This window comes from Bufo gargarizans, chromosome 1 (genome assembly GCF_014858855.1).
Source record: "Bufo gargarizans isolate SCDJY-AF-19 chromosome 1, ASM1485885v1, whole genome shotgun sequence".
Taxonomy (NCBI): Eukaryota; Metazoa; Chordata; class Amphibia; order Anura; family Bufonidae; genus Bufo; species Bufo gargarizans.
The window spans coordinates 468,964,015-468,985,013 of record NC_058080.1 but is presented as its reverse complement, the minus strand read 5'-3'; the positions used below and the strand labels follow the sequence as shown (position 1 = coordinate 468,985,013).

General features: G+C 45.7%; 1 protein-coding gene across 1 annotated transcript; it reads left to right on the top strand.

The window, feature by feature from the left end:
- The first annotated feature begins 18,523 nt into the window (after window positions 1-18,523).
- On the top strand, window positions 18,524-20,252 carry LOC122922678 (elongation factor 1-alpha 1-like). The gene has a single exon (XM_044273377.1). It carries the CDS (start codon window positions 18,586-18,588, stop codon window positions 19,972-19,974), a length of 1,389 nt encoding a protein of 462 aa, XP_044129312.1. The 5' UTR covers window positions 18,524-18,585; the 3' UTR covers window positions 19,975-20,252.
- Window positions 20,253-20,999: the final 747 nt, after the last annotated feature.

The following is a 20,999-nucleotide window of genomic DNA, read 5'->3' as shown; positions in this document are numbered from 1 at the left end:
CAGTGGCTGAGATTCCAGAAATATGAGCTGTGAAGAGGTCATTGTACAGAGGGGAGTATATAAGTTGCATCCATAACCTATTGTGAATGATGGATTCTGTGTTATCAATATAAAGTTGTTACCTGTCATTGTAATCCTCACTGTGATGATAATGAACTGACTGCTGAAAGGTGATCTTTACAGAACAGGAAATCCTAGCATATTATTAGGCTTAGTGGCAAGTGTGAAAATTGCAGGATTTAGGGATTCTTTTTAAAATAATAAAAAAAAATTAAGATGATTTAAGCGATAGGTAATTTCCTTAAAAGGGCATGTCTTGTGAGCAGATTTGTACCTATGAAACTGGCTGACCTGCTGTAAGCGCTCCTAGAGTCTAATTTGCATATATTAAAGGGGTTTTCCAGACTTTTAATATTGATGACCTATTCTCAGGATAGGTCATCAATATCAGATCAGCGGGGGTCCGACACTCAGCACCCTGCAAATCAGCTGTAAGAAGACAAGGCTCACACTGTGTGTGCGTGCTGTCTTCTGTCTCTCTTCCAGCTCGCCATAGACATATTATAAAGAGAGACAGGAGACGGCATGAGTGCACGGCGCGTGCCTTCTCTTCATACAGCTAATCGGTGGGGGTACCGGGCTTAGACCCCCGCCGATCTGATATTGATAACCTAGAAAACACCTGTAAAGCTTGGAAAACACCTTTAAAGCTTAATTTTTCTCAGCAATGTGGGCACATATAAACATGGGACCAACACAGACTAGCCTTTTTGCTGCCTGAGGCGAAATTTGAAACGGGACCCCCCCCCCCAAGACAAATTCTCAGCCTAACATCTTCCCCCCTAACATTACATACAGCACTATAAAACATACCGGATAATACAGCGCCACATACCTCTTACATCCAGTGGGATCCCCTTCTCCTTTCAGACCAGACCGCCAAGATGACTTCTTTCAGCCGCGTTTCATTTCTGCAAGTTTGACAAACAGACTTCTTCGTTTCCTACTTTTCCATCATCTTCCCGGCTTCTGACTACCCCATCCTGCCACCCCTAATACTGTGCACGCTCTGCTCCTTAATACTATACTGCAGAAACAGTCCACCTGAAAATACTAATAACACACAGCTAGTGTCACCATCAGTAATTATTGGCATATGGTACCCTAAAAAATACCTGCGCCAAGGAAATTGTGCCCCTGACACTAACAGTGTTGCAAACATAATGTCCCCCAAAAATAATTGTGCTAAGCTGATACTGTGCTAGTGTGTTCCCCACAGTAATAGTGCTCCCAAAAGCCCCACCAACAGTAATAATTCTCTGCCAGAGCGCACTTGGGCGTAATAGTGCCCCTACAGTGCCCCCAACAGTACTAATGTCCCCACTGTGCCCCAGAAGTAAAAATGCTTCCATAGTGCCCATACTAGTAATACTTTTTCCCCATAATCCCCCAGTAGTAATAAAGTTCACCATAATGCCCCCCAGTAGTAATAATTCTCCTTATAATGTGTGACATTAGAAAAAATCCCCCATAATATGTTCCAGTACAAAAAATGCCCCATAATGTGTGCCAATACAAAAAATACCCCATCTTAGTGCCCCCAGTTGAGCTAATGTCCAGATAGTGCCCCCATAATGTGTGCCAATATAAATTGTCCCTATATAGTGCTCCCATTAGATGCTCTCATATTGCTCCTCTCCCCCTTCCCTATAGTGCCCCCCATAATATGTTCCACTATATAATGCCCCTATATAGTGCCCCAGTAGATGCCCCTATGGTTCTCATCTCTCTCCCTTCCCTATAGTGCCCCCATAATGTGTGCCACTATATAATGTCCCTATATCGTGCCCCCAGTAGATGTCCCCATGGTACTCTTCTCTCCCCTTCCCCAAACTGGCTAAAGAGCATTGTGTCAAATGAAAAGAAAAAAATAAAACACACATACTTACCTCCCCGTGGCAGCGATGCAGTGTAGGCCTCTTCCGGCCTGTGTCTCGTGATGTACGCTGACCGGCTCAGGCGGTGCGGTAATGGTGTGACGTTATCACACCGCCTTTACCAGCCTCTGATAGGCTACAAGCACTATGGCTGAAGCCTATCAGAAGGAATGTGGAAGAAAGACGTCGCTCCCGTGACCCCAGTGGTGTATCTTGGTTTTGTGCTGCCCTAGGCGAGACTAAACTCGGGCACCCCCCTAATATAAATTTGACCCACCCCTTTCTGTCAAGGCCAAACCCCTTTCTCTCTAAACCCCACCCCTTCCTATGTGCCATCCACAGATCCCCCCTAAACAGTGCCATCCACAGATCCCCCTCCCCTAAACAGTGCCATCCACAGATCCCCCTCCCCTAAATAGTGCCATCCACGGATCCCCCTCCCCTAAATAGTGCCATCCACAGATTCCCCTCCCCTAAACAGTGCCATCCACAGATCCCCCTCCTCTAAGCAGTGCCATCCACGGATCCCCCTCCCCTAAACGGTGCCATCCACATATCCCCCTCCCCTAAACAGTGCCATCCACAGATCCCCTAAACAGTGCCATCCACGGATCCCCCTCCCCTAAACAGTGCCATCCACTGATCCCCCTCCCCTAAACAGTTCCATCCACGGATCCCCCTCCCCTAAATAGTGCCATCAACAGATCCCCCCCTCCCCTAAACGGTGCCATCCACAGACCCCCCCCTCCCCTAAACGGTGCCATCCACAGATCCCCCCCTCCCCTAAACGGTGCCATCCACAGATCCCCCCCCCTCCCCTAAACGGTGCCATCCACAGATTCCTCTTCCCCCCCCCCCCCCCAACGCTCACAGGAGAACATTTAAAAACAAATCAGTAACCTTAACTTTATTTATTGGTGATTAGAGTTGAGCGAACACCTGGATGTTCGGGTTCGAGAAGTTCGGCCGAACTTCCCGGAAATGTTCGGGTTCGGGATCCGATCCGAACTTCGTCCCGAACCCGAACCCCATTGAAGTCAATGGGGACCCGAACTTGTCGGTACTAAAAAGGCTGTAAAACAGCCCAGGAAAGGGCTAGAGGGCTGCAAAAGGCAGCAACATGTAGGTAAATCCCCTGCAAACAAATGTGGATAGGGAAATGAATTAAAATAAAAATTAAATAAATAAAAATTAACCAAAATCAATTGGAGAGAGGTCCCATAGCAGAGAATCTGGCTTCACGTTACCCACCACTGGAACAGTCCATTCTCAGATATTTAGAGAATTAAATAAATAAAAATTAACCAAAATCAATTGGAGAGAGGTCCCATAGCAGAGAATCTGGCTTCACGTTACCCACCACTGGAACAGTCCATTCTCAGATATTTCTCAGGCAGAGGAGAGAGGTCCCGTAACAGAGAATCTGTCTTCATGTCAGCAGAGAATCAGTCTGCATGTCATAGCAGAGAATCAGGCTTCACGTCAGCCACCACTGCAACAGTCCATTGTCATAAATTTAGGCCAAGCACCCAGGCAGAGGAGAGAGGTCCCGTAACAGACAATCTGGCTTCATGTCAGCAGAGAATCAGTCTTCATATCATGGCAGAGAATCAGGCTTCACGTCAGCCACCAATGCAACAGTCCATTGTCAGATATTTAGGCCCAGCACCCAGGCAGAGGAGAGAGGTCCCGTAACAGACCACCTGGCTTCATGTCAGCAGAGAATCAGTCTTCATATCATAGCAGAGAATCAGGCTTCACGTCACCCACCACTGTAAGAGTCCATTTTCATAAATTTGGGCCCAGCACCCAGGCAGAGGAGAGAGGTCCCGTAACAGACAATCTGGCTTCATGTCAGCAGAGAATCAGTCTTCATATCATAGCAGAGAATCAGGCTTCACGTCAGCCACCAATGCAACAGTCCATTGTCAGATATTTAGGCCCAGCACCCAGGCAGAGGAGAGAGGTCCCGTAACAGACAATCAGGCTTCACGTCAGCCACCAGTGCAACAGTCCATTGGCATATATTTAGGCCCAGCACCCAGGCAGAGGAGAGAGGTCCCGTAACAGAGAATCTGGCTTCATGTCAGCAGAGAATCAGTCTGCATGTCATAGCAGAGAATCAAGCTTCACGTCAGCCACCACTGCAACAGTCCATTGTCATAAATTTAGGCCAAGCACCCAGGCAGAGGAGAGAGGTCCCGTAACAGACAATCTGGCTTCATGTCAGCAGAGAATCAGTCTTCATATCATAGCAGAGAATCAGGCTTCACGTCACCCACCACTGTAAGAGTCCATTTTCATAAATTTGGGCCCAGCACCCAGGCAGAGGAGAGAGGTCCCGTAACAGACAATCTAGCTTCATGTCAGCAGAGAATCAGTCTTCATATCATAGCAGAGAATCAGGCTTCACGTCAACCAACAATGTAAGAGTCCATTTTCATAAATTTAGGCCCAGCACCCAGGCAGAGGAGAGAGGTCCCGTAACAGACAATCTGGCTTCATGTCAGCAGAGAATTAGTCTTCATATCATAGCAGAGAATCAGGCTTCACGTCAGCCACCAATGCAACAGTCCATTGTCAGATATTTAGGCCCAGCACCCAGGCAGAGGAGAGAGGTCCCGTAACAGACAATCTGGCTTCATGTCAGCAGAGAATCAGTCTTCATATCATAGCAGAGAATCAGGCTTCACGTCAGCCACCAATGCAACAGTCCATTGTCAGATATTTAGGCCCAGCACCCAGGCAGAGGAGAGAGGTCCCGTAACAGACAATCAGGCTTCACGTCAGCCACCAGTGCAACAGTCCATTGGCATATATTTAGGCCCCGGCACCCAGACAGAGGAGAGGTTCATTCAAATTTGGGTAGCCTCGCAATATAATGGTAAAATGAAAATAAAAATAGGATTGAATGAGGAAGTGCCCTGGAGTACAATAATATATGGTTAAGGGGAGGTAGTTAATGTCTAATCTGGACAAGGGACGGACAGGTCCTGTGGGATCCATGCCTGGTTCATTTTTATGAACGTCAGCTTGTCCACATTGGCTGTAGACAGGCGGCTGCGTTTGTCTGTAATGACACCCCCTGCCGTGCTGAATACACGTTCAGACAAAATGCTGGCCGCCGGGCAGGCCAGCACCTCCAAGGCATAAAAGGCTAGCTCTGGCCACGTGGACAATTTAGAGACCCAGTAGTTGAATGGGGCCGAACCATCAGTCAGTACGTGAAGGGGTGTGCACACGTACTGTTCCACCATGTTAGTGAAATGTTGCCTCCTGCTAACACGTTGCGTATCAGGTGGTGGTGCAGTTAGCTGTGGCGTGTTGACAAAACTTTTCCACATCTCTGCCATGCTAACCCTGCCCTCAGAGGAGCTGGCCGTGACACAGCTGCCTTGGCGACCTCTTGCTCCTCCTCTGCCTTGGCCTTGGGCTTCCACTTGTTCCCCTGTGACATTTGGGAATTCTCTCAGTAGCGCGTCTACCAACGTGCGCTTGTACTCGCGCATCTTCCTATCACGCTCCAGTGCAGGAAGTAAGGTGGGCACATTGTCTTTGTAGCGTGGATCCAGCAGGGTGGCAACCCAGTAGTCCGCACATGTTAAAATGTGGGCAACTCTGCTGTCGTTGCGCAGGCACTGCATCATGTAGTCGCTCATGTGTGCCAGGCTGCCCAGGGGTAAGGACAAGCTGTCCTCTGTGGGAGGCGTATCGTCATCGTCCTGCCTTTCCCCCCAGCCACGCACCAGTGATGGACCCGAGCTGCGTTGGGTGCCACCCCGCTGTGACCATGCTTCATCCTCATCCTCCTCCACCTCCTCCTCATCCTCGTCCTCCTCGTCCTCCAGTAGTGGGCCCTGGCTGGTCACATTTGTACCTGGCCTCTGCTGTTGCCAAAAACCCCCCTCTGAGTCACTTCGAAGAGACTGGCCTGAAAGTGCTAAAAATGACCCCTCTTCCTCCTCCTCCTCCTCCTCCTGGGCCACCTCCTCTTCCATCATCGCCCTAAGTGTTTTCTCAAGGAGACATAGAAGTGGTATTGTAACGCTGATAACGGCGTCATCGCCACTGGCCATGTTGGTGGAGTACTCGAAACAGCGCAACAGGGCACACAGGTCTCGCATGGAGGCCCAGTCATTGGTGGTGAAGTGGTGCTGTTCTGTAGTGCGACTGACCCGTGCGTGCTGCAGCTGAAACTCCACTATGGCCTGCTGCTGCTCGCACAGTCTGTCCAGCATGTGCAAGGTGGAGTTCCAGAAGTTACGCTGTAGCGCAGACAGGCGAGCAGCAGCAGGATGTGAACGCCGGAAGCGCGAACAGACGGCACGCACTTTATGCAGCAGCTCTGACATGTCGGGGTAGTTGTGAATGAACTTCTGCACCACCAAATTCAGCACATGCGCCAAGCAAGGGATGTGCGTCAAACTGGCTAGTCCCAGAGCTGCAACGAGATTTCGCCCATTATCACACACCACCAGGCCGGGCTTGAGGCTCACCGGCAGCAACCACTTGTCGGTCTGTTGTTCTATACCCTGCCACAACTCCTGTGCGGTGTGGGGCCTGTCCCCCAAACATATGAGTTTCAGAATGGCCTGCTGACATTTACTCCGGGCTGTGCTGAAGTTGGTGGTGAAGGTGTGTGGCTGACTAGATGAGCAGGTGGAAGAAGAGGAGGAGGAAGTCGAGTAGGAGGAGGTGGCAACAGGAGGCAAAGAATGTTGCCCTGTGATCCTTGGCGGCGGAAGGACGTGCGCCAAACAGCTCTCCGCCTGGGGCCCAGCTGCCACTACATTTACCCAGTGTGCAGTTAGGGAGATATAGCGTCCCTGGCCGTGCTTACTGGTCCACGTATCTGTGGTTAGGTGGACCTTGCCACAGATGGCGTTGCGCAGTGCACACTTGATTTTATCGGATACTTGGTTGTGCAGGGAAGGCACGGCTCTCTTGGAGAAGTAGTGCCGGCTGGGAACAACATACTGTGGGATAGCAAGCGACATGAGCTGTTTGAAGCTGTCTGTGTCCACCAGCCTAAATGACAGCATTTCATAGGCCAGTAGTTTAGAAATGCTGGCATTCAGGGCCAGGGATCGAGGGTGGCTAGGTGGGAATTTACGCTTTCTCTCAAATGTTTGTGAGATGGAGAGCTGAACGCTGCCGTGTGACATGGTTGAGATGCTTGGTGACGGAGGTGGTGGTGGTGTTGGTGGTACATCCCCTGTTTGCTGGGCGGCAGGTGCCAACGTTCCTCCAGAGGCGGAGGAAGAGGCCGAGGCGGCAGCAGCAGAAGAGGTAGCAGGGGGAGCCTGAGTGACTTCCTTGGTTTTAAGGTGTTTCCTCCACTGCAGTTCATGCTTTGCATGCAGGTGCCTGGTCATGCAGGTTGTGCTCAGGTTCAGAACGTTAATGCCTCGCTTCAGGCTCTGATGGCACAGCGTGCAAACCACTCGGGTCTTGTCGTCAGCACATTGTTTGAAGAAGTGCCATGCCAGGGAACTCCTTCAAGCTGCCTTTGGGGTGCTCGGTCCCAGGTGGCGGCGGTCAGTAGCAGGCGGAGTCTCTTGGCGGCGGGTGTTCTGCTTTTGCCCACTGCTCCCTCTTTTGCTACGCTGTTGGCTCGGTCTCACCACTGCCTCTTCCTCCGAACTGTGAAAGTCAGTGGCACGACCTTCATTCCATGTGGGGTCTAGGACCTCATCGTCCCCTGCATCGTCTTCCACCCAGTCTTGATCCCTGACCTCCTGTTCAGTCTGCACACTGCAAAAAGACGCAGCAGTTGGCACCTGTGTTTCGTCATCATCAAAGACATGCTGAGGTGGTATTCCCATGTCCTCATCATCAGGAAACATAAGTGGTTGTGCGTCAGTGCATTCTATGTCTTTCACCGCTGGGGAAGGGCTAGGTGGATGCCCTTGGGAAACCCTGCCAGCGGAGTCTTCAAACAGCATAAGAGACTGCTGCATAACTTGAGGCTGAGACAGTTTCCCTGGTATGCATGGGGGTGATGTGACAGACTGATGGGGTTGGTTTTCAGGCGCCATCTGTGCGCTTTCTGCAGAAGACTGGCTGGGAGATAATGTGAACGTGCTGGATCCACTGTCGGCCACCCAATTGACTAATGCCTGTACCTGCTCAGGCCTTACCATCCTTAGAACGGCATTGGGCCCCACCATATATCGCTGTAAATTCTGACGGCTACTGGGACCTGAGGTAGTTGGTACACTAGGACGTGTGGATGTGGCAGAACGGCCACGTCCTCTCCCAGCACCAGAGGGTCCACTAACACCACCACGACCATGTCCACGTCCGCGTCCCTTACTAGATGTTTTCCTCATTGTTATCGTTCACCACAACAACAAAAATATTATTTGGCCCAATGTATTGTATTCAAATTCAGCTGAATATAAATTTGAGGCCTAGTATTTAGGCGCTGGGTGACCGGTATAGATTTACTGACAGAATTAGACTTGGAAATGCACAGTAGCGTGTGTGTGAAGTTATTCTGAATGACCCTATGTGCACCTTGAATATTATATACCCTTTTAGGGATAGATTTCAAATAGCTCTGATATAGCAGAAACCACTAAATTATGAAATTGCTAAATTGGGAATTGTATTTCAACCCAGAACAAAAAATGTGCTTTGACGGACACTAAATAAGTACTTGCCCAGCCAGAACAGTACAGCGGTAACGACAGATTTAGCGGGATATAAATTTGAGGCCTAGTATTTAGGCGCTGGGTGACCGGTATGGATTTACTGACAGAATTAGACTTGGAAATGCACAGTAGCGTGTGTGTGAAGTTATTCTGAATGACCCTATGTGCACCTTGAATATTATATACCCTTTTAGGGATAGATTTCAAATAGCTCTGATATAGCAGAAACCACTAACTTATGAAATTGCTAAATTGGGAATTGTATTTCAACCCAGAACAAAAAATGTGCTTTGACGGACACTAAATAAGTACTTGCCCAGCCAGAACAGTACAGCGGTAACGACAGATTTAGCGGGATATAAATTTGAGGCCTAGTATTTAGGCGCTGGGTGACCGGTATGGATTTACTGACAGAATTAGACTTGGAAATGCACAGTAGCGTGTGTGTGAAGTTATTCTGAATGACCCTATGTGCACCTTGAATATTATATACCCTTTTAGGGATAGATTTCAAATAGCTCTGATATAGCAGAAACCACTAAATTATGAAATTGCTAAATTGGGAATTGTATTTCAACCCAGAACAAAAAATGTGCTTTGACGGACACTAAATAAGTACTTGCCCAGCCACAACAGTACAGCGGTAACGACAGATTTAGCGGGATATAAATTTGAGGCCTAGTATTTAGGCGCTGGGTGACCGGTATGGATTTACTGACAGAATTAGACTTGGAAATGCACAGTAGCGTGTGTGTGAAGTTATTCTGAATGACCCTATGTGCACCTTGAATATTATATACCCTTTTAGGGATAGATTTCAAATAGCTCTGATATAGCAGAAACCACTAAATTATGAAATTGCTAAATTGGGAATTGTATTTCAACCCAGAACAAAAAATGTGCTTTGACGGACACTAAATAACTTGCCCAGCCAGAACAGTACAGCGGTAACGACAGATTTAGCAGGATATAAATTTGAGGCCTAGTATTTAGGCGCTGGGTGACCGGTATGGATTTACTGACAGAATTAGACTTGGAAATGCACAGTAGCGTGTGTGTGAAGTTATTCTGAATGACCCTATGTGCACCTTGAATATTATATACCCTTTTAGGGATAGATTTCAAATAGCTCTGATATAGCAGAAACCACTAAATTATGAAATTGCTAAATTGGGAATTGTATTTCAACCCAGAACAAAAAATGTGCTTTGACGGACACTAAATAAGTACTTGCCCAGCCACAACAGTACAGCGGTAACGACAGATTTAGCGGGAAATAAATTTGAGGCCTAGTATTTAGGCGCTGGGTGACCGGTATGGATTTACTGACAAAATTAGACTTGGAAATGCACAGTAGCGTGTGTGTGAAGTTATTCTGAATGACCCTATGTGCACCTTGAATATTATATACCCTTTTAGGGATAGATTTCAAATAGCTATGATATAGCAGAAACCACTAAATTATGAAATTGCTAAATTGGGAATTGTATTTCAACCCAGAACAAAAAATGTGCTTTGACGGACACTAAATAAGTACTTGCCCAGCCACAACAGTACAGCGGTAACGACAGATTTAGCGGGAAATAAATTTGAGGCCTAGTATTTAGGCGCTGGGTGACCGGTATGGATTTACTGACAGAATTTGACTTGGAAATGCACAGTAGCGTGTGTGTGAAGTTATTCTGAATGACCCTATGTGCACCTTGAATATTATATACCCTTTTAGGGATAGATTTCAAATAGCTCTGATATAGCAGAAACCACTAAATTATGAAATTGCTAAATTGGGAATTGTATTTCAACCCAGAACAAAAAATGTGCTTTGACGGACACTAAATAACTTGCCCAGCCAGAACAGTACAGCGGTAACGACAGATTTAGCGGGATATAAATTTGAGGCCTAGTATTTAGGTGCTGGGTGACCGGTATGGATTTACTGACAGAATTAGACTTGGAAATGCACAGTAGCGTGTGTGTGAAGTTATTCTGAATGACCCTATGTGCACCTTGAATCTTATATACCCTTTTAGGGATAGATTTCAAATAGCTCTGATACAGCAGAAACCACTAAATTATGAAATTGCTAAATTGGGAATTGTATTTCAACCCAGAATAAAAAATGTGCTTTGACGGACACTAAATAACTTGCCCAGCCAGAACAGTACAGCGGTAAAGACAGATTTAGCGGGATATAAATTTGAGGCCTAGTATTTAGGCGCTGGGTGACCGGTATGGATTTACTGACAGAATTAGACTTGGAAATGCACAGTAGCGTGTGTGTGAAGTTATTCTGAATGACCCTATGTGCACCTTGAATATTATATACCCTTTTAGGGATAGATTTCAAATAGCTCTGATACAGCAGAAACCACTAAATTAGGAAATTGCTAAATTGGGAATTGTTTTTCAACCCAGAACAAAAAATGTGCTTTGACGGACACAAAATAACTTGCCCAGCCAGAACAGTACAGCGGTAACGACAGATTTCGCGGGATATAAAATTTGAGGCCTAGTATTTAGGCGCTGGGTGACCGGTATGGATTTACTGACAAAATTAGACTGGGATATGGCCAAAAAATAACCACACTATTGCTGGTTAAATGCACTTGGTGTGACATCTTGACCAACCACACTACTGAGGGTTAAATGCACTTGGTGACAGGCACAGCTTGCCCCTGATGTTGTATATGGCCAAAAAATTAACAGACTATTGCTGGTTAAATGCACTTGGTGTGACAGCTTGACCAACCACACTACTGAGGGTTAAATGCACTTGGTGACGGGCGCAGCTTGCCCCTGATGTAGTATATGGCCAAAAAATGAACAGACTATTGCTGGTTAAATGCACTTGGTGTGACAGCTTCACCCTGATGTTGGCTTTAGCCAAAAAACAACCACACCATTGAGGGTTAAATGCACTTGGTCGCAGCTTGTGCTGGCGCACCACAAGACACAAAATGGCCGCCGATCACCCCAGAAAAAAGTGACTGACAAACGGTCTGGGCAGCCTAAAAACAGTGAGCAATTGAATTTCAGCAGCTCAATGATGCACAGCTGCAGATCGATCGATTAATCAAGTCCTTTGGAGGAGTTAATCTGCCTAATCTCGCCCTACTGTCGCAGCCGCAACCTCTCCCTACGCTAATCAGAGCAGAGTGACGGGCGGCGCTATGTCACTCCAGCTTAAATAGAGGCTGGGTCACATGGTGCTCTGGCCAATCACAGCCATGCCAATAGTAGGCATGGCTGTGACGGCCTCTTGGGGCAAGTAGTATGACGCTTGTTGATTGGCTGCTTTGCAGCCTTTCAAAAAGCGCCAAGAAAGCGTCACAAAAGCGCCAAGAAAGCGACGAACACCGAACCCGAACCCGGACTTTTACGAAAATGTCCGGGTTCGGGTCCGTGTCACGGACACCCCAAAATTCGGTACGAACCCGAACTATACAGTTCGAGTTCGCTCATCCCTATTGGTGATGTCTTTACTGTATACCTTACTCTGTCTTTCAGCTTCGGTAACAGCAGGCAGTGCGGGCGGACGGCGCTCACTCACTGACGTCACGCGCCTGCTCCTCCCACTAGGCGGCGCAGGCGCGTGACGTCAGTGAGTGAGCGCCGCCCACCCGCACTGCCTGCTGTTACCGGAGCTGAAAGACAGAGTAAGGTATACAGTAAAGACATCACCAATGAATAAAGTTAAGGTTACTGATTTGTTTTTAAATGTTTTCCTGTGAGCGGCGGGGCCCTGTATATTCTAACCCCCAGGCAAGCGTCCCTGTCACCATGGGAACGCCTGGGGGTTAGAATATACCATCGGATTTGTGTTTTCACGCTCTCACTAAGAGCGTGAAAACTCAGATCCGATGGTATATTCTAACCCCCAGGCAAGCGTCCCCGTCACCATGGGAACGCCTGGGGGTTAGAATATACCATCGGATCTTCTGAGTATACCGGAGGCAGATAAGACTGATGGGACAAGGGGCAAACAAGGCATTTTGCCGCCCCATTGGCAAGTGCCGCCCTAGGCAAATGCCTTGTTTGCCTCGTGATAGATACGCCACTGCGTGACCCGCCGCAGCAATCAACTGTATCGCTGTCCTAAGGATGGCAACATAGTTGAATATAGAGAGATGACTGCTTCCACAATGGAAGTGCTCATTTCTTACAGCCTGCCACGACCCCCCACTTATCTCCTGAGCCGCGCAACTTGAGGCGATCGCCTCACCTCGCCTAATTGGCGGTGCGGTCCTGAACACAGATGCCTTCAGCTGTCAAGCTCACTTGCAACAGGTCAGCCTGTTTCATAGGTACAAATCTGAGGACAGATGCCTTTTAATGTATATGCTGTTCTGTGTGATTGGTTGAACGTTGCATGACAAATAAATATCTGTGGTACTGTGCACAATATTGGGTGATTGTCGGCATATTTAGGCAAAATAGAATGGTCATGATACTACATTCCACTAGTAAAAGAGGCGCTGTTCACGGTATTGGGCAGCAGCAGAATGGCTTTCACCTCTAAGGCCTCATGCACACGGCCGTTCCGTTTTTTGCGGTCCGCAAAAAAACAAAGCCGTCCGTGTGCCTTCCGCAATTTGCGGAATGGAACAGGCGGCCCATTGTAGACATGCCTATTCTTGTCCGTAAAACGGACAATAATAGGACATGCTATATTTTTTTTGCGGGGCCTCGGAACGGAGCAAAGTAAATCACTCCGCACCCGAGCGGCAAAAATTGCGGCTCGGATGCAGACCCGAAAAACGGTCGTGTGCATGTGGCCTTATACAAATGCATCCTTCCTTACTTTTCTAAATAGGTGAAAGGTGGAGGTTTGGCACTCTGAACTGTAGTAGCATGCCTCTACTATCTGGACCTGAAATGTAGTCAAGCTGGCAAGTGCATTAGCCTCAAATAATAGGGGTAGAATTACATATAGGGCCGAATTCTGTCACAAGCTGAGCTCCAGTTTTGGCACCGAGGTCGTGCGCCATATTTATTGTCACAGATATATATTTTTTGCCTTGGCTGACAAAGGGAGGGTAAGGGGGTATAGCTTAACAATGAATGGTGAGGATTTAAGCACAGCAAGTAAGATGGGGCCAAAATTCATCAAAATCAGCCACTTATTAGATAGGAAAAATGTATACCAGACAGTCTAACGATGCAACAGATTTATCCGCCACCAGTCATTGTGATATATCTGGTACAGTTTAAACTGTCTAGTCTAAGTTTACCCTGTCTAAGGACAGGTCTCATGCATATGACCGTATTTTGGATCCGTGTCTGATCCACATTTTATGTGGATTGCACATGGACTCATCAAATTCTATGGGCCCAAAAAAATCATCATCCCTGTGCTGTCCGCATCCATATGTCCGTCCAGAAAATTCTGGACTATGTCCTATTCTTGTCTATTTTACGGACAAGAATAACCATTTCTATTAAAGGGACTGAGAAATATGTGGATTGCACACAGAGGGTATCTGTACTGTGCAGATCCGCAGTTTGCAGACTGAAAAACGGATGTGGTTGTGTGCATGTAGCCTAAGAAATAGAGAGGATTAGTAAATCTGACCTATTCTATCTATTCTTCAACCAAAACATTGTCATTGTCTTCATTCTTGCACCTGGAGGGCTGTCATATTAAAAACTGTTTTATATATGAAACAGTCTTTATTACACCAGATGTCAGCATATATCAGCCATGGAAACTACCACAACTGTCAGCACGTTTTATTGCTGTGCTTATTAATATCCAGGAATTCATATAGAAAGTCATATGTGTGCACATAAATGTGTTCTACATAGTTTATGCCCACTCTACCCAAATCAACCAAAATTAAAATGAATACGTCCATTTTTATGTTCAAATTCATTAGCACATTGTAAGTTAGTTCACATCAATAGTGTTATTATTTTTCTATATAATAAATACCCCTATCTCATATTCACTTCTACTTCAACCTTACTGGAAAAGGCAAAAAATGCTATGTTCAGTGACTGTACAACAGTTGCAAGAAAAAGTATGTGAACCCTTTGGAAAGATATGGATTTCTGCACAAATTGGTCATAAAATGTGATCTGATCTTCATCTAAGTCCCAACAATAGACAATCGCCGTCTGCTTAAACTAATAACACACAAAGAATTAATGTTACCATGTTTTTATTGAACACACCATGTAAATATTCACAGTGCAGGTGGAAAAAGTATGTGAATCCTTGGATTTAATAACTGGTTAAACCTCCTTTGGCAGCAATAACTTCAACCAAACGTTTCCTGTAGTTGCAGATCAGACGTGCACAACGGTCAGGAGTAATTCTTGACCATTCCTCTTTACAGAACTGTTTCAGTTCAGCAATATTCTTGGGATGTCTGGTGTGAATCGCTTTCTTGAGGTCATGCCACAGCATCTCAATCGGGTTGAGGTCAGGACTCTGACTGGGCCACTCCAGAAGGCATATTTTCTTCTGTTTAGGCCATTCTGTTGATGATTTACCTCTATGCTTTGGGTCTTTGTCCTGTTGCAACACCCACCTTCTGTTGAGCTTCAGCTGGTGGACAGATGGCCTTAAGTTCTCCTGCAAAATGTCTTGATAAACTTGGGAATTCATTTTTCCTTCGATGATAGCAATCCGTCCAGGCCCTGACGCGGCAAAGCAGCCCCAAACCATGATGCCCCCACCACCATACTTCACAGTTGGGATGAGGTTTTGATGTTGGTGTGCTGTGCCTCTTTTTCTCCACACATAGTGTTGTGTGTTTCTTCCAAACAACTCAACGTTGGTTTCATCTGTCCACAGAATATTTTGCCAGTACTGCTGTGAAACATCCAGGTGCTCTTGTGCAAACTGTAAATGTGCAGCAATGTATTTTTTTGGACAGCAGTGGCTTCCTCTGTGGTATCCTCCCATGAAATCCATTCTTGTTTAGTGTTTTACATATCGTAGATTCGCTAACAGGGATGTTAGCATATGCCAGAGATTTTGTAAGTCTTTAGCTGACACTCTAGGATTCTTCTTCACCTCATTGAGCAGTCTGCGCTGTGCTCTTGCAGTCATCTTTACAGGACGACCACTCCTAGTGAGAGTAGCAGCAGTGCTCAACTTTCTCCATTTATAGACAATTTGTCTTACCGTGGACTGATTAACAGCAAGGCTTTTGGAGATACTTTTATAACCCTTTCCAGCTTTATGCAAGTCAACAATTCTTAATCGTAGGTCTTCTGAGAGCTATTTTGTGCGAGGCATCATTCACATCAGGCAATGCTTCTTGTGAAAAGCAAACCCAGAACTGGTGTGTGTGTTTTATAGGGCAGGGCAGCTGTAACCAACCCCTCCAATCTCATCTCATTGATTGGACTCCAGTTGGCTGACACCTCACTCCAATTAGCTCTTGGAGATGTCATTAGTCTAGGGGTTCACATACTTTTTCCACCTGCACTGTGAATGTTTACATGGCGTGTTCAATAAAAACATGGTAACATTTAATTCTTTGTGTGTTATTAGTTTAAGCAGACTGTGATTATCTATTGTTGTGACTTAGATGAAGATCAGATCACATTTTATGACCAATTTGTGCAGAAATCCATATCATTCCAAAGGGTTCACATATATATGTTGTACAGTCACTGAACATAGCGTTTGCCTTTTCCAGTAAGGTTGAAGTAGAAGTGAATATGAGATAGGGGTATTTATTATAAAGAAAAATAATAACATTATTGATGTGAACTAACTTACAATGTGCTAATGAATTTGAACATAAAAATTGATGTATTCATTTTAATTTTGGTTGGCATTTTATGGATTTTGCTATTGTAACATGGTTGATTTGGGAAGAGTGGGCAACTGTAACTCAAGGGCATTCTTATTGGCATAAGAAATCACACACTTGGGCATACAGTTCACCTGGAGGATTTTAATGTTTATCCCAGAATAAATAAAATAAAAACTCCATCCCGATTACTCCTAAAGTAGGGGCCACCTCTGATTGGGGATGTGCAGTGGCCCAGGAGGAGTGTGTGTGGGATGGGAGTGGTAGTTGTGGCTCTGACGGTAGTGGTAATACTCACAGATCACGGTCGCGATCTCCACTCTTGCACTCCCTAAGATCAAGTAGTGACTGGAGGGTGCACCATATCTTCCTTCGGGGACCACCCTGATACTGGGGGTCCTGTCTGGTGGTGCACTTGATGTTGATTGATATGCTGGGTGCAAGGCAGGATGATTGGATAGTGGAGACAATGATCCAGCCCGTTAGTTGGAATAAAGTCTCTGTTTAATAAGTGGATGATAGGGGTAGTAGTGCAAATAGCAGCAAGGCAAAATTCTATAGTACATCACAGTGCAGTATACTCTCAGTAGCAGCATATGGACAGCAGCAATGATAGTGGTTATAGTACTCCTCATTCTCTATAGAACAAAAAGGGTTGCATCAAAAGGGGCATAGATGCCCGTGATGAGAACATAGTCCTACCACTTTACAAATCACTAGTCAGACCACACATGGAGTACTGAGTACAGTTCTGGGCTCCAGTGAACAAACCAGACATAGCAGAGCTGGAGAAGGTCCAGAGGAGGGCAACTAAAGTAATAACTGGAATGGGGCAACTACAGTACCCTGAAAGATTATCAAAATTAGGGTTATTCACTTTAGAAAAAAGACGACTGAGAGGAGATCTAATTACTATGTATAAATATATCAGGGGTCAGTACAGAGATCTGTCCCATCATCTATTTATCCCCAGGACTGTGACTGTGACGAGGGGACATCCTCTGCGTCTGGAGGAAAGAAGGTTTGTACACAAACATAGAAGAGGATTCTTTATTGTAAGAGCAGTGAGACTATGGAACTCTCTGCCTGAGGAGGTGGTGATGGTGAGTACAATAAAGGAATTCAAGAGGGGCCTGGATGTATTTCTGGAGTGTAATAATATTACAGGAAATAGCTACTAGAGAGAGATCGTTGATCCAGGGATTTATTCTAATTGCCTGATTGGAGTCGGGAAGGAATTTTTATTCCCCTACAGTGAGGAAAATTGGCTTCTACCTCACAGTTTTTTTTTGCCTTCCTCTGGATCAACTTGCAGGATGACAGGCCGAACTGGATGGACAAATGTCTTTTTTCGGCCTTATGTACTATGTTACTATGTTACTTTGCAGTCTCTTAGTAGAATCACAGTTATGCAATAAGGTAAGTCCTTCTGCAGTCCCCAGACTGAGGGAGGCAGAAATTCAGAAACGGGTCACTAACCAATCTGTTTCAAAGTATGAAGGTTGCATCAGCAATAATCCTTCCACAGCAGCAAAGCCTTTCCACCTTAAACAAGCTCAGTACATTGCTGTCTGAAGCTTACACAGCCTTGTGAGTTCTTGACCTTCTTAGATGTCTGGTCTTTCCTTCTCTCTAGAGTACTTTAGTAGTAGGGCTACATCCACAGCAATTGTAAATTTAGAGATTAGGGTTCTCCGAACTTGGGCCTAGCTGTGCAGGGGCTAGCACATGTAGGTTTTCACAGTAGCTCAGCTAGACTTAGGCTAGGGCTACATGACAACATGTGTCGCGGGACATTTTGTCGCACCAATGTCACGCACCAATTTTTATAATGATAGTCTATGGCAGTGATGGCTAACCTTGGCACTCCAGCTGTGGTGAAACTATGACTCCCAGCATGCTCCATTTATTTCTATAGAGTTCTGAGAGCAGCCAAGCAAGGGGGGCATCTTGGGAGTTGTAGTTTTACAACAGCTGGAATGCCAAGGTTAGCCATCACTGGTCTATGGTGTCGCACTGCAACATGCAACATGCTACGACTGCAACATGACATGAGCAAAAAATCCATCTAAGATGGATTTTTCTGCGACTGTCGCGTCGAGGTCGCAGCATGTCGCAGTACAACACCATGGACTATCATTATAAAAATTGTCGCACGCTCTTCCTCACTGGGTCTGCGGCGAATTTACAAGGTGTCCATCGCCAAACATCTAAACACTCAAAATGGGAAAGGAAAAGATACACATCAACATCGTCGTCATTGGACGTGTAGATTCTGGCAAGTCCACAACAACTGGACATCTCATCTACAAATGCGGTGGCATTGACAAGCGTACCATTGAGAAGTTCGAGAAGGAAGACGCTGAGATGGGCAAGGGCTCCTTCAAGTACGCTTGGGTTTTGGACAAACTAAAGGCTGAACGTGAGCGTGGTATTACCATTGATATCTCCCTATGGAAATTTGAGACCAGCAAGTACTATGTCACCATTATTGATGCCCCTGGACACAGAGACTTCATCAAGAACATGATCACTGGTACTTCTCAGGCTGACTGTGCTGTCTTGATTGTTGCTGCTGGCATGGGTGAGTTTGAGGCTGGTATCTCAAAGAACGGACAAACCCGTGAGCATGCCCTCTTGGCCTACACCCTGGGTGTGAAGCAGCTCATTGTTGGTGTTAACAAGATGGATTCCACCGAACCACCCTACAGCCAGAAGAGATACAATGAAATTGTAAAGGAAGTCAGCACTTACATCAAAAAGATTGGATACAACCCAGATACCGTTGCCTTTGTGCCCATCTCTGGCTGGAATGGTGACAACATGCTTGAGCCCAGTTCTAACATGCCCTGGTTCAAGGGATGGAACGTCACCCGCAAAGAAGGAAAGGCTTGCAGAGTTACCCTGCTTGAAGGTCTAGACTGCATTCTGCCACCAAGCCGCCCCACTGACAAGGCCCTCTGTCTGCCTCTTCAGGATGTGTACAAGATTGGTGGTATCGGTACAGTACCCGTCGGTCGTGTGGAAACTGGTGTCCGGAAACCCGGCATGGTGGTTACTTTTTCCCCTGTCAATGTGACAACTGAAGTAAAGTCAGTGGAAATGCATCATGAAGCTCTGACCGAGGCTCTCCCCGGTGACAACGTTGGTTTCAACGTAAAGAACGTTTCCGTCAAGGACGTCCGTCGTGGTAACGTTGCTGGTGACAGCAAGAATGACCCACCCTTTGAAGCTGCTGTATTCACCGCCCAGGTTATTATCCTGAACCACCCTGGCCAGTTCAGTGCTGGGTATGCACCTGTGCTGTATTGCCACACTGCTCACATTGATTGCAAGTTTGCAGAGCTGAAGGAGAAGATCGATCGTCGTTCTGGTAAGAAACTGGAAGAAAACCCCAAGTTCCTGAAGTCTGGTGATGCCGCCATTGTTGAAATGGTCCCAGGCAAACCCATGTGTGTGGAGAGCTTCTCTGACTACCCTCCTCTTGGACGCTTTGCTGTGCGTGATATGAGGCAGACAGTTGCTGTTGGAGTCATCAAGGCTGTTGAGAAGAAGGCACCTGGTGCAGGCAAAGTTACAAAGTTTGCTCAGAAGGCCCAGAAAACCAAATGAATATTCCAAAAACCCAGTGCCACCTCAGTCTTAACCAGCGGTGGAAGATCGGTCTCAGAACTGTTTGTTTCAATTGGCTATTTCAGTTTAATAGTAAAAGACTGGTTAATGATTACAATGCATCGTAAAAGCTTCAGAAGGAAAGGAATGTCTGTGGACCATTGTTTGTGACAGTTTAAGTTATTAGTGTTTTAAAAACAGTAATTTTTAAGTGGAAACAACTTGACCAAAATCTGTCACCAAAATTTGAGACCATTAAAAGTTAATGAGAAAAAAAATTAAAAAAAATAAAAAATTGTCGTACGACATTGGTGCGACATCAATGTCGCGCGACACATGTTGCAGTGTAGTTGTGCCCTATGTGTCGCTCGACTTATTGTCGTGCGACACATGTCGTCGTGTAGCTCTAGCCTGTGACTACCTAACCAGGGTGGATCAGATCCATCTCTTGGCAAACTAGTCCCATTTGCCAAGTTATTAACCACATGTTGTCCATACTATGCCATTTAGAGCATGTATGTTAATTCTAAGTTTCAGTGGCTCTACCGTACTAGCCATATGGATTAGGTGCTCTCTCCTCGGCACACATACCATCGATATAATTAATAAAATATAATGTCAATATGGTAATTTGGAGGGCACTCAAATATCTGTCTTTGCCTGGAAACATCCAATACTTAAGCAGATAGATAATTGAATAAATATATATTTTATTAGAAAAAAAGGTAAAAAATAAATAAAAAACAAGAATGAATATAAAAAAAATAATAAAAAAAAATATATCTTAATACTGACCATACCAATAATGTATTATATATATCAAACAACTCTGAATTAATTCATACAAATCATGATTATTATATTCACCATAAACCACATTCTTGAAAAATGATAGTTCATAATTGCATGATTAGAAATATATAATAATTGCATAGTAGAAATTATGAAATATACCATATAATCGTGTGAATGATGGTTATTTATGAATATTTCTAATAATTTACAGAAAGTACTTTAATATCCTA